A 14,827-nucleotide genomic window follows, 5' to 3' on the forward strand; every position below is an offset into this window, starting at 1 on the left:
GGCAAAGAATCCTCCAAATGGAGCTGTACTTGATGCAAACAGATCATATGTCAATGCAGTCACTGAAACCATAAGTGGATTTTGGACGGAAGGGGGTGGGGTCCATAATGGTAAATGGTTTTTCGCTTGGGGTTACCGAAATCCTCCAGATGATGCCACGTAATCAAAGGTGGTTTTGTCAAACTGCCAATTTCGGGACCCCCCTCTCTTATCAAACAACTTTTGAATGAGGGGGTCCGAAATTTTTGTTGTTGTTTTAATAATTTAAATATATAAAAAAAACTTTATAAAAATATGTAATTATATTTTACAAAATCAAATATATTTAAAATTAATACTAATGTGAATATAACAAATGATTGAAAAATTAGCTAATTTCCAAAGTTTTGTACCCTTTTTCACTAGATCCTCTTGTGTAAGAGAAAGTTAGAACAGTTCCCTAGGTTATTACATCCAGCCTCTGCCTAGTGTGCTGTTCAAAATTTTGATATTCACCACCATCTAAACGGAAGGCAATTATCAACTATAATGCTGTTATTATTCTCATGTGCTTGTGAGCATTTCAAGCCTGGTTGACAGTGTGAGTTCCAGGTTGGATGTCTTCATTGAAAAGCTTAAACAGTCAATTATAAAAAAATAGATCCTACACATTAATCAGGAAACCCTGTTTCTCCTTGAATCTATAATATTATAACTTCTGAAATATACCTGTTGATATTGGCCCCTGTAGTTGAATCCTAAATCAGAACTGTTCTCAAAAATTGGTTTTTAACTTTTCATGACAGATAGATAACTTCTTTCCCTATTTATTGTGAACTTACAGCTCTTAAATTCTGATAATATTTTATTTCTAGGTGTTTTCTTCCGCTTAAACTTTTCCATTTCCTGCAACGACCTAATGAAAATCTGTGACAATTTTATAAGTCAGAGATCTGTTTTTTTTTTAATATACACACATACAAATTTGCTATATGTTGACAGTTGGCCTGCTTTTTCACCACCTTTATCTCTCATCATTTTAAATATTTTAAGGATTTTATCAATGTATATATATTTAATGTCAAAATGGTCTTAAGATGATGCCAATATTACTGTCCTATATTATCTACAGTTCATTTTTTTCTGCATTTACAACACCAAACCCACATGAAGAGGAAATTCCTAAGCATATTTTTTACATTTTTTGATTCTCTCTTGAGGGTGCTCAGAATTTTTTATGGTTCTCAAGCAACTATGATGGTAATTATTAAGTTGATATATTTTGTGTTAGACATTGAATCATATAACTGCTTTTGTTGTTTTACGCAGGCTTACTAAGACTTGCTTTGATAAATGCATTGAAAGAAGGTATGTAATTCTGTGAGATTGTCAGATTGAATTAATTTATTATATTGATAGGGTATGTTAAAAGAGTGACTTGTCTTACACAGGATTGCAAAATTGGGATATTTCTAATTTAGCAGAGCACTATGGTTGATGGCCTCTGCTTCCATTTCTCTGATATGCCTAATTTGGATTCTTGTATTTGCTTCAATCACTATTATCTTTCTGTCTGATTGTGCCAGAAAGTCATGTAGGTAATAAGGATTAAGCAGGATTAGAGGTATTTTTATAGCACATGACAGAATTAAGATAAATATATTTGAATTTCGTTTAGATATTTTTATTTTGACAAAGGGATGATTTATTTGAAAGGTTTTATGGACAATAAGATAATGACCAGCTTGGCATATACTGATGTCAGAAATTCAGATGAGATTGAAAATCCTCAATGGAAGTACTCAACACTAAAAGTGATTGAAAAATGCAGCATAGATGGTAGCTTCATTTTAATCCAGTGAAAGCAATACCCTTTGTTGATGCCCATCGAGTTAGATGTCTCTTCTTTTCAGATTAGTTCAGGAAAACAGATTTTTAACAGATCCACCTGACATCCCTTTTTTTGCAATGAGTTCAGGAAACATTGCTCTCTATTTAAGCCTTTGCCATGGTCTGCCTCTTCATCTGGTCCTGATGATGAACCACACTTGTTGGTTCGAAACGCGTCGGCCAAAAAATTCTCTAATGTGATTCCTACCGAAAGACTTTGTTTAATTCGCTATGGATCACAGAAGCTTGAATACAGAAACATATCTTCCCGAAGTAAGGTAGAGGGATTTATTGAAACATACTTTAAAAGGAACACTTCAATGCCTTTTTTAACCATTGTGGACTGTCTTTTTCATAATTAAAATATCAATCAAGTCTTGAACAAGAAATAACGTTTTCTATCAATCTCTCACTGACTCTTTCTGTGATTTGCATTGATGAGCTGTAGTGATTTGTCTCTCTAGTTTGGAAGATGCTCTCTACTCTTACCCCTATTCCACTTGATGTTGATAGTCCACATGTGCCCCCACACTTGGCTTTTGCCCCATGAACTGCTGGTTCAACAAGGAATGTACACTCCATGATAAACATCTCTGTTTTGCTTTCAAACATAGTCCCCACTCTTTCCCCCACTTTTGGAAATCCTACTGCTGCCTACTCTGCCTTAAAAAGCAGGATTTTCTTCCCTCGTGGAGTTGTAAGCTTTGTGATGCTCTTCACTATTCCCCAAAACCCATTTGTCACACCTTTTTCCCAAGGTACAGCGCTTTCCCACCCAGATCCAGACCTCCAGTCCATGTTCGTTTATATGACCTCTCTTTGTGCTGTTCCTGCGTATGCCCCTATCTTCTTTGCTTCCCACCTCTAATCATCTTTTTTTCCTTTGGAAACATCAGATGTACAGTTAAGTTGTGAGCAGTAGCAAATCAGCCGACGAGGAAGGCTTCGAAGCTGACTTCCTGAAACATTGTATTCACTCTGTTGATTCTCATGTTGCTGATTTGTTTAATCATTTTAGTGAGAAGGTTTCCACAGTTAAGCATATTGCTGTTCAGAATATTTTTTTTTTTAACTGAAACGGGTGTTTTTATTTATGGGAGGCCGAAGCCAGATCACGCATTACAATTCGCTGCTACAAACAATACATTTCTCTGCTTTTGCAAGACCGCCTTGCCCTTTTAGGGAATAGTTGCCATATTCGGTACTCCTGCATTTATGCTGATCATGCTCTTTTCGAGATTACATCCTGCGTTTGTCAGTCTGTCTGCTTCTGTGTTTAATTCTCTGAGGATATGGAAGAGTTGTACTGAGGAAAAGTCCTTCATGAGTCTGTTCACTCTTGTAAGCTGCTTGTTTAGTGCTGGATCCTTGAGCCCTTTCTTGTTTATTAGAGATTTTATCAGCAATTCTGAGTCTCCAAAGACTATGATTTCGTTTGGGTTTTCGTTTCTGGCCAGTTGACAAGCTTTTAAAAGACTGAGAATTTCTGCCTGATTGTTGGTTTTAAGCCCAAGTCCCCAGCTGAAGTCCTCTTTTCTCCCATTCGGGAGGTAGATAACCCCCCCTGCTCCTGACCTGCCTGGATTGCCTTTCGAGGCTCCGTCAAAGAAGATAGTGCATTTTCCTTGTGATTTCCACCACTTCTGGAAACTATCCAAGGTGTCTCTAATCTGCCAATTTTCCTTATGAATTGGGCGAGTGAATGCTGAAGGTCTCGGCGTGGGGGAGAAGCCATCCAGCCAAGCCCTTTCTTCATTTCGAAGGGAGCTGTCTTTGACATTGGATTGATTCAGAGTTTCTATTAGGAGTTTCTTGGCCTGCTCCGCTACAATTTCTGCAGTGATTTCTTTTTGATTGAAGACAGTTTCGTTCCGGGAAAGCCACAACTTCCAGCAGACATATTTTGGAGCTGCAATCCACACCTTATGCAAAAGAGATTTATCAATGATGTTATAGGGGTATCGAGCTTTCCAAGACAAGAAGTAGAACATGTCTGTGATCGTACAATGTGCTGGGGTTCTAACATTCAGCCCTGTCAAGAAGCTGGTCCAGGGCTTCTGTGCATACTCGCATTCGATGAACATATGAACTGAGGTTTCCAATGCATTTTTGCAGAGCGCACATCGATGAGGGCCAGCAATGTTTCTTCTGCACAGGTTATCTCCAGTCAAGATTTTGTTGTGGAATAAAGTCCAACAGAAGAAGTTGATCTTGGGAATGCTGAAGTTTTCCCAGATCTGCTTCCACACTGTTTCCGGGTGCGGAGAATCCTTTTTACCTTGCATCTGTAGGTAGCCTTGTTTGGCTGTGTACACCCCTGTTTTTCCCCATCCCCATGAATCTTCCTCATCCTTATGCACTGGAGCAAAATCTGTAATTGCATCTGCGAAAGTTTTTAACTGATCTTTTAAGTGCGCTGGAGTGTTAGGCAGTGACCAGCACTGCCAATTGCCTTTGTTATCCCACTCTGCTATATCCTCGATTTTCCGGATTCCTTTTGAACTTAACCAAGCTCTTAAATCAGCAATTTCATTAATGGCTGAAAGTGGAGGATGACCCATGATTCGATCTCTCCACAGCAATATATTTTTGCCGTTCCCTGGAATTTTATACAGATGAGTTCTGAAGAATTCGATCCCTTTGCAGCAGAGTCTCCAAACCTGCGTTCCTCTAGGAGAAAGCGCTGGATTGAAGGAGGTGATCGACTGATTTTGGAGGTACTTGAGATTTAAGAGCTGGCTGATAGGGTGCGTTGGCTCGGTTATTAACTGCCACAGAAGTTTACAACCCAAAGCTAGATTTGCTTGCTGGGGGTCACGAATTTGGAGTCCGCCTTCGGCTATGGGACGCTTCACTGTTTCCCAGTTAATAAGATGAAAGCGATTGCTGTTTCCCTTCCCACCGTTCCACAGAAAATTCCGCATTAGACATGAGATTTGGTCTGCGATTTGTCTTGGAGCCATCAGCAGAGAGGCTTGGAAAGTAGGCAAGGCTGAAAGCACAGAACGAATTAGAGTGAGCTTGCCGCCTGTGGTGAGCCAAACGCCACCCCACGCTGCAATCTTTTTTTGAACTTAGAAATCACCTCCTCCCACAAGTGATTGCGGTTGGATCCCATCGTCAGAGGTAAACTAAGATACTTTATTTTATCCCACGCTGCATAGCCTTTGAACCCCAATTCGTTGGCAATCCTTTCAATTGTTTGCTGATCTGTATTCCATCCGTAAACAACACTTTTCCTCTCGCTGACTAACGCTCCGGAGATGATGCAGTACTTTTGGAGAATGGTTTTGAATGAGTTAGCGATTCTCATGGAAGCACCCCCGAGTAGGAGTGAATCATCGGCAAAGAGCGCGTGATTCACTGGGGCTATACCTTGCACAATTCTTATCCCAGGTATGGAGCCGATTTGTTTCTCCTGAGTCAGCTTCCTGCTTAATGAATCAGCCATCAGAATGTAAAGAAAGGGAGAAAGAGGGCAGCCCTGCCTCAATCCCCTGGTGGCTAGAAAAAACTCTGCTGGTCTGCCATTCACCATTGGGGCGATCCAGATGTTTTCAATGCAAGCTTTGATTAGGTTTATGAAATCCTGATTGAATCCAAAGGCTGCAAGAACCCTGAACAGGAAAGAACGATTAACTCGATCAAAAGCATTACACATATCCAATTTGATAATCATACCTTGTTCTTTCCGTGTTTGACTGGAATGGAGGGCTTCTTGGATCTGAATGACATTGTCCAGGATTTGTCTGCCTTTCACAAATCCACCTTGGGCCGGAGAGATAAGCTTTTGGAGAAGGGGCTTCATTCTGTTAGCCAGCAGTTTGGCCACGATCTTGTAGGATGAATTGCAGAGTGAGATCGGCCTGTATCTGTCGAAGGAGCCTGGATTTGTTTCCTTGGGGATTAAAGCGAGAAAGGTGGAGTTTATTCCTCCACCCACTTTTGCCTTCCTCAGGATTCCTCTTATCATTCTGAAGAGATCAGTTTTGATTATCTCCCAGCAAATTCTATAAAAATGAACTGAGAATCCGTCAGGTCCTGGAGCTTTGTCTGGTTCCATGGACCAGACTATATTAGTTATCTCTTCTTCCGTGACTGGGCTCAACAGAGAGTCATTATCTTCCATGCTGACAAGGTTTGGAATGGTTGTGAGAAACTCTTCTGCATCCTCCTCATTCCCATTTCTTTCCGCACTTAGGAGATTCTGAAAATGGTTTACAACTGCTTCTTTGATTTGAGAAAATCCTTTGTACACCTGACCACTAGTGCTGGTGATTTCTGCTATATGATTGCGTGAGAGGCGAGCCCTGCACTGTCTATGGAAGTATGTGGTATTTCTGTCCCCAGATTTTAGCCACAGGCTTCGAGACTTTAAGCGCCAATGTTCTTCTTCATTTCTAAAAGAGCAGTATGCATTCCTTTGGGCAGATTTTTCATTGGCTAAGTCTGTGGGAGAGGGATCTTTCTCCTCCATTTCGAATTGTATTCTTTCCAACTGAAAAACTGCTTCCTTCCTCTGCCTAGTGGGGGTTTGCATAGATTTCTTTATCCAATCTTTAAGAGCTTTTTTTGTGTTTTTTATTTTTTGTTCCCACACAAAGCTTGGGGATCCGAGAACATCTATCCTCCATGCTGTTTGGACTGTTTCAAAGAACCCTTCTTTACCTGCCCAGAGAGGGCTGAAACGAAATGGAAGGGGGCCAAGATCTTCTTCTTCTTTTATGCATAAAAGGATTGGCTTATGGTCCGATGTGAGCTTTGGGAGGATCTTGGAAAAAACTATTCTGTTGTCCATCATTAATGAGCTGCTGATGAGAAATCTGTCCAACCTAGCAGAGATTTGATTTTCTCCTGTTCTGTTGTTAGTCCAGGTGTATTTGCCTTTCACGGGTTTGAAGTCAACTAAGTCCCACTGCAGAATCAGGTTTCCCACTGTATTGATGAAAGGATCCCTAGAGTAAATCCCTCCTCTTTTTTCTTTGGGATCTAGAATTATATTCAGATCACCGCCTATGACTATATTTGTGGGGTTGATCTGCTCTATATAATCCAAGAGTGTCCTCCAGCACTCTCTCTTTTCTTCATAATGAACAGGGACATACAAGTTAAACAGAGCAAGGGAGAGATTGCTTACAGTGTGGCGCAGTTCTGTGAAGATCCAATGTTGGGTCTCAGAGAATCGCTCTAATGAGAAGGAGTTTTTTGACCAAAATGTGCCTATTCCTCCTGCCGAGCCCCTTGCACTGACAACCTTTCCTGAATCATATTTCCATTTCATAATGCTAGTGTTTAGAAGGGCTTCCCCTTCTATTTTTGTCTCTTGGAGCATAAGGATGTCCGCGGTTTCCATCTTCAATAAGTCTTTGATAGCCTCTGCCTTATTGGGGTTACCCAGTCCCCTACAGTTCCAAGAGACCAGCTGCATCATTTACCACTTGATGGAGTGGGGCCTCCTCCCTTGGACGCCCTTGGTCTTGTATTTCTCCCGATGGACATTTCAATGGTAGTTTGACTGCCTAGGGTTTTCTGCCGTTCTGATTCTTCTTCCCTAGTTTCCTTGTTTGTTCTTCTTCCCACTTTCTTTGATGGCCTTTCAAATGTTTCCTCATCAGATGAGCCCATGTTTTCTAGGTTCTTCTTCTTTTGTTTTATGATGTCAGCATAAGAAGGAGAAGGGGTATTGCTAGAGTTCGGATTTGGGATGTTACCTGGCTCTTGAATGTCTGCATTATTCATCTGTGGTGGATCTTCCTGCTCGGCCTCTGGAGGATCTGCCGGTGGTGTAAGAGATTCGAAGGGGTTTTTGTCTCCTGCAATGCTGTTAGCTTCCCTGCTTCCACTGTTTTGATTACTTGCATCTTCTTGCCCTGATTTGTTCCCTGTCTCTTTTGCTTTGTTTTTGTTGTTCTGCCTGTTGCTTGCTGTTCTCTTTGCTTGTTTCCACTGCTCACCTTTTTCTTTTTCTGCTGTTTCCTCATTTTTTTTTGCAATATCTTGCAAAATGCCCATATTCATGGCAATGTCGACATTTAAAGGGCAGTTGTTCGTAATCTAGTTCTTGAATATGCGACCAATCTGCCACTGAAAGTTTGATGGCTTCAGGAAGCCCGACCTCCAGATCGACTTCCACACAGATGCGTGCGCAGGAGAACTGATCCTTCCTCGGGGCCTGATCAATATACCTGCCTAGGGCATTGCCAATGGATTTCAGCGAGCTCTGACTCCAGCAGTGGAGAGGGAGGTGCGGGAGGCGCACCCAAACAGGGACGGCTGTGGGCACATCTTGAGCAGGATCAAAATCTGGAGACCATTTGTTCAAATATAACCCTCGAGGGCCCATGAAATAAGGTCCATTTCTGAAAATCAAGCTTCGGTCTTCCCCGCTGTCAAACACGAAGACGAAGAACCCCTTGCCTACAAAATGGCTTTTTATTCCTTCCTTAACCAGTGGGATCCAGTTTCGATTGACCCATTCATCTACTGCCTTCGGGGATGGCCATAGCCCTGTGAACTGGCCGATGAGGCCCCTTTCGGCTAGGTTTAGCGCTGATCTACACGCATCATCTACTGGTAGAGACACCGTAGGGATGTTGTCCAACTTTTTTACGAACTTTTGTTGCGAGAGCGAGATCGGCCGCTTATCAGCTGCAGCAACAAGGGCACAAAATGCATCTAGATCTGAAGGCGGGAGGGGATCGCCTCCATTCGCCATGGACGGGGATTGAGGGGCGGGGGTCAAAGCAGGGACCCCATGCACCAACTCAGATCGACCCCCAGAGCTGTCAAAGCGCGATTGCAGCACGAAACCTGAACCTCTTCAATCCTAAACGCCCCGCACACCGAAGATCTCACCGAAGAGCAGAGCTCCACGCCCAGATCGGGCAGGGCAGAGCCGAGCCCAAGGGAAGCAGAGCAAACGCAAGATTTCTGATGCAGAGCCGCGCGCGCAAGTTCCAGATAGTTTTTTCAGAATATTTTGGAATAAACTCTGTGTCAAGGTTTGAAACATCTTAACGTTTCGAGTGGAAACTCCACCGATCATCTGGGACTAAGTTGCACTGAAACGGATACGGGAACGGATACGGATACGGGGTTTGAAACGGATACGACAAATTTTCAAAATATGAGGATACGATACGGCAAGGAAACGACATGCATATATATATATATATATATATATATATATATATATATATTACCATTCATCTTTTAGAATCTAGAATCTAGAATCTATATCTAAAAATGCATAGTCATCGTCATGAATTCAACATAAACAAATCATCATCATCAATTCAGCATAAAAATTGTCATCATCATTAGTGATTATTATAACATTCAACATATTATCATCATCATTAATAATGTAATCAGAAATGCAACCGCCTTTGTGCTTTCGGGTCCAACTCCTTCAAAGAACGTGTCATGCATGGCAGATGATATCTATCTTCCTTGCATGACAATTAAAAGGCCCATGGGATCATTGGGATATTCCATCAAGACCTATCTGAACATTTCAATCTTCTCAATGTCGGCTTGGTCTTGTGACTATATGCAGGCACAAGATTGGCTAGAGAAGATTTGTTACATTGGAGGGATTTATGAAATCAAAAGCAAAATCAATGACAATTAACAAAATCTTAACCAAAATGAAAATTAATCGCTAAAATAAATCTCTTTACGAAGACATTCATCAAACCCCTTTATTTGCATTTTTGAACATCTATCTTTTTCTTAGTAAGAATTTTTGATAAATATATGGAGTGTTGTTGTTTCTAAAGATTTAGAAAAGATTTTATGAGACTCTGTTTATAGTGAGTTTATTTGCAAATCTGATTTCTTCATTTTTATTATTTATTTATGGCTATGCAAATTTTCAAGCTTTTTAACATTTTAAGGGTAGATTCTGATCACAATTTTCGTGGATCCGTTTTACCGGAAACGGATCCAAAAAAATTTAAATCCCTTGGAAACGTATCCAATTCCAAATCTAAAGTTTCCAATTTTTTGAAACGGCACAAAAACGTTTTTACAGTGTTTCGGACAAGAATCGTATCCGTTTATGTATCGGAAACGGGGATCCGCTTTTCTGGGAAATTCTTCAGGAGTTTCCGGTAACTTAGTGATCTAGAAAAGCATAAAGATGAGAAACAAGTTCAGAGAAATGAGAATATAAAGGACAGGGCCAGAAGACCACGATTGAGTTGTGAGATAGCCATTAGGAAAAGTCAACAAGGAAAAGGGGAGATGATATAATTAAATCAATAATAGGATCAAAATGTGGACCAAAATTTGATATGAAAGAAATTAATGTAAGCTAAAATATGGGAGAGGAAAGGGGGGGAATGATATAAATTAAAAAAAATAAGATGATTAAAATGGGGACCAAAATTGTTTAATCATGTTGTTTGTTCTGGAGTCTTGCAAGCTTGGTCCAGTGCATCACCGACATGATCCTTGGATTCGCGGTTGACTCAGACCCAAATAACTACAAAACCATCATGATTGGACACACCTTCGCCAAGTTCTATGCTAGTGTTCTTCACTTGTTGCTTTAAACGAATTTTGGAGGAGGCACCTGATGGCTGGAACACTGGTAGGTTTTCGCCCGGACTACATACTGCTGACCGCATTTTCACACTTAGGGCCATTATTGAGGAGGTTTGTCATCGTTCTTTGAAATTCTTATGCTGCTTTGTGGACTTTTGGAAAGTGTTTAGAATTAGCACATCTTGAGAGAGGCCTTGTTTTAGAGGCTTTGTGATATTTGGCATTTCAGAGATGCTTTTGGCTTCTATGATGAGACTCTATGAGTTGGTTAGTGGTTGCGTCCATACAACACATGATCTTTTGGATTTCATTCGAACTACCATCAGAGTAAAGCAGGGGTTGCCCTCTCTTGCTGACTCTTTTTGGGATTTACATTGATGAGTTTCTTTGGGACTGTATTCAAGATGGTGATGGCCATCTTCTGTACCATGTGTTGATATCTCTTCTTCATTTTCTTGGTGATTTGATCCTTTTGGTCTCCTCCCTTGAGGTCCTATAGAGACAGATGAATGCCTTGTCCAGCTTCTGATCCGTAAACACGGGATTTATAGTCCACATGTCTCATCAAAATGGATCTCTGTGGGAAGAAACAATAATTCTCTGTTCTCAGTGCAAACTTATCTTGCTGTTAAACACCAACAGGCATAGCAATATGGTTCTGAGAACTGTGTCTTCAGACTTGTTCACTTCTCTGATTGTGTAACTTTGTGCATGAATGGAATCCTCTGCTTCTGAGATGATGAATTATACTGCTTGGTCACTTGCTTGTGGTGGCCATACCATTGTCCAGCAAGAGGAACAACTCCAACTCCAACTCCGTTGTATGGTGGGATGTGTGAACGCAGCTGAAGAACATGCTCGATTTCAAAACCAAACACATCCTGCACTATACAATGTTTTTATCTGCTGGAAAAATGATTCAAATTCTGCTGTGTTAACAATAAAGGTAAACAATGCACTCCACATGCACATCACCACCAGGCTTTTAGATTGCTGTATGTGGATAAACATCTTGGACAGAATCCAGGGTACTTTTAGCTCTGTTCTCTGTGTATGAATGGGCTCAGTTCGGGTTTGGGATCAATGGCAATTACTTATTCACGTTTTCAACACCATAACCATGGGGTATTAAACAATGTTTAATTTATAATTCATAATTGCAACCTTCAAACGATGGCTGTAGGTGGCAGTGTATTGGTGCTTGTGACTTGCACAGAACAAGTGATTGCTGTTGGACACATAGGGAGCATATGCCTGTGAATATTCATCACAGTGAATACAACGTACTATCTTGTTTAAATATGAATGTCTGCAAGTGAATGGGTAGATTGGAGACACCTTGGATTCATGCCTTAGTGAATAAAATTAGCCATGGCTCAAATTATGGCTGTAGTCAAATGAAATTAACTCAGCACAGCAGAAACTAAATGCTAGCAATTTAGCATTGGACTGAGTTTTTTGATGCATGTAGGTCAATGCTCTCAGGCTTGAAGGTGATGTTCTGTGGATGAATTCCCATTGTTTAACAGAGTATACCCTGAGCTTTAGTCAGAGGAGAGTGTGGGCAGCAGTGTAGAATATCCCAGCAATCCCAACCATCAATAAACAGGCTGTGGGAGGCAACACGAATTGAGATTGTGGCTAGCTATTATTAAGAGGTGGAATTAATTGTACAATGTGGCTTCCCCCATGGTTATTCACACCAGTGTACAGAGGCAACCAACAATCAGAGTGCCTATCAGTTAATGCATGCTGTATATGCATTTAATTTAAATGGAAATACACACATTATTCCAAAACTGTAGCAAGCAACAGAAGCCTGATCACACAGAAATGAATTCACACCATAAGACAGATTTTTTTTTTACCCCCGAAACCAAAATGGAGAAACCAACAATTTGTTGAAATTCTGATGTTCTATGCTGTAACAATCACTTATTTCAAAAATTCTTTATGCTGCAATATTAGATAAACAGTTGTAGATAGAACATAAAAAAGCACAATAGAAGAAAACCAAGAACAAAATGAGACACAGAGAATTTAGGTCCAATGACTAGGGCAAAACCCACAAGGGGAAAACCCAACCAGATTTTTCTTCTATTAGAAATCAACTGTTCAGCAGAGATGCATAGTACAATGAAAGATCAAGAGAATGAGTAAGTTCACCCAAATCTGAACAAGCTGTAGCATGAAAATCACTGGTAGCAGCAGCAGATGCACATTGAATCAACTTTCCTTTCAACTAAATCAACACTGAAACACTGTAGCACTGAATCAACATTGGCTCACCAAGTTCTGCTCTTACTCTCCAAGTCTCTCTTTCAATATTTTTCAACTCTCTCCAACTATTTCTCAAGTTTGAATTCTTCTTTCACAATGCACAATTAGTAAGAAGATAGGATGAGAGGCACATGTATAGGAGGAGCGAGGGGTTTGAATCATAAAGGAGGAGTAACTGACACACATTGAGGGAGAGTTACATATGCCAATGAGGGAGTGTAACTCATGCCATTAAAGAGAGAAATGCATGCCTTTGTAACTTTAGCTTTTAAGAGAGTGGGCCTAATGGTTAAGAGCATGCGTTTCCTCCTAAAGGCTAAGAAGTCACAAGTTCAAAACCAGAGGGGGGTAGAGTATGTATGCCTTCGTAGACTTAGCAGCGAAATTGTTGTGCGGAGGTGGGTCCCTTGTCCCACAAACAAGGGGGTCTCATACACCAATTTGGTGTCTGGCTTGGCTGTCACCTTAAAATTGGATAATAATAATAATAACATATGCATTAAAGAGTGTGTAAAAGGAATCTTTTATGACATGCTTTTATTGAGTGTAAGAGAGTGTAAGAGCATTAATGAGAGTGTAAGAGGAATATGTCATGCCAATAATGATAGTGTAAGAGAACATTATTGAGAGCCATGATTGAGTGATTTGAATTTCTTTTTAATAATAATACAATAGTATCATAAAATAATAATAAAGTTAATGATAAAATATTAAGTGAAGATTGAACTATTAGGATTGATTAATGATAAGAAGTAAATTTTCATCAACAATACTTGATTACCAATTGATGCAGAGTGATTTACTATCTTGAGACTTTCTAATTTTAGACTTTCCATTTTAGACTTTCTATTTTTAGAAATTCTATTTTTAGGCAGTGCAGGGCTTGGTTAGGAGGATTGCACACTTGGAATGTGTTGAAAATTGGTAGCTCATGGACGAATTTCTAAAAATAGAGAGTCTAAAATTAGAAAGTATCAAGTTAGTAAATCACCTTGCATCAGTTGGTAATCAAGTATTGTTGATGAAAAATCACTTCTTATCATTAATCAATCCTAATAGTTCAATCTAGACTAAATATTTTATCATCAATATTATTATTATTCTCTTTATGGTATCATTATTATTATTATTAAAAAGAATTTCAAGTCACTCCATCATGGCTCTCAATAATGTTCTCTTACACTCCCATTAATGCTCTTACACTTTCTTACACTCATTAAAGCATGTCATAAAATATTCTCTTACACTCAATAAAAAACATGTCATAAAATATTCCTCTTACACACTCTTTAATGCATATGTTACACTTAAAAGCATAAGTTACAAAGACATGCATTCCTCCTTAATGGCCTGAGTTACATTTCCTAAATGAGCATGAGCTACACTCCTCTTGGCATGCAAGTTACTTCTCCTTCGTGGCATGGATTCGTTGCTCCTATATAAATGTGCCTCATTCTTTCTCCCCTCACTACTCATGCATTGTGAGAGTATGAACTTGTGAAAAAGAGAGTTAGAGTGATTAGAGAAGAATTGTGTGAGAGAGAGAGTTTTGAAGAGTCAGAGAAGATCTTGATGAGCCAAAGCAATTCAGTGTTTGCATCAACTACAACTATCAAAGATCTTCTTCAGATTTGGGTGAACTTCTTTCTTTCATTGTATTTTTGTATCTTTGCTGAACAATTGATTTCTAATAGAAGAAGAATTTGGTTGGGTTTTCCCCTTGTGGGTTTTTCCCTGACCATTGGACCTAAATTCTTTGTGTCTCATTTTGTTCTATCTGCATTTGCTATCTAATAATGTAGCATAAAGAAGTTTTGTAATAAGTGATTGTTACTGCATGGAACATCAAAATTTCAACATGGTATTAGAGCTTTGGTGAAGACAAGTCCAAGAAGATAAGAACTGTCACTTCTTCCATGCTGCTAAAATTTTCACCGCTGATTTTTTCGTTGAAACTTACTTCTGAAATTTTATTGCTGAATTTTTACTGCTGAAATTTTACAGTTGAAATCTTACTACTGAAATTTGCCGTTGAATTTATATTGCTGAAATTTACTGTTGAATTCATACTGCTGAAATTTTATTGCCGAATTGTACTATTGAATTTTTTCTGCTATTGTTCTTCGAA

General features: G+C 39.7%; 1 protein-coding gene across 2 annotated transcripts in view; it reads left to right on the forward strand.

Annotated features, from left to right (window-relative positions):
- Positions 1-14,827, forward strand: part of LOC149196615 (mitochondrial import inner membrane translocase subunit TIM10-like) — a 106,962-nt gene that overhangs the window by 38,791 nt on the left and 53,344 nt on the right. For both annotated transcript variants that reach the window (XM_089405588.1, XM_089405587.1), the window contains exon 4: positions 1,309-1,347. In XM_089405588.1, coding sequence (XP_089261714.1) covers positions 1,309-1,347 — 39 coding nt within the window. The remainder of the gene's footprint in view (positions 1-1,308; positions 1,348-14,827) is intronic.

The sequence above is a fragment of the Pinus tabuliformis genome, chromosome 2_2, assembly GCF_031772625.1.
Source record: "Pinus tabuliformis cultivar Carrire ecotype Pingquan chromosome 2_2, CPIR1, whole genome shotgun sequence".
NCBI lineage: Eukaryota > Viridiplantae > Streptophyta > Pinopsida > Pinales > Pinaceae > Pinus > Pinus tabuliformis.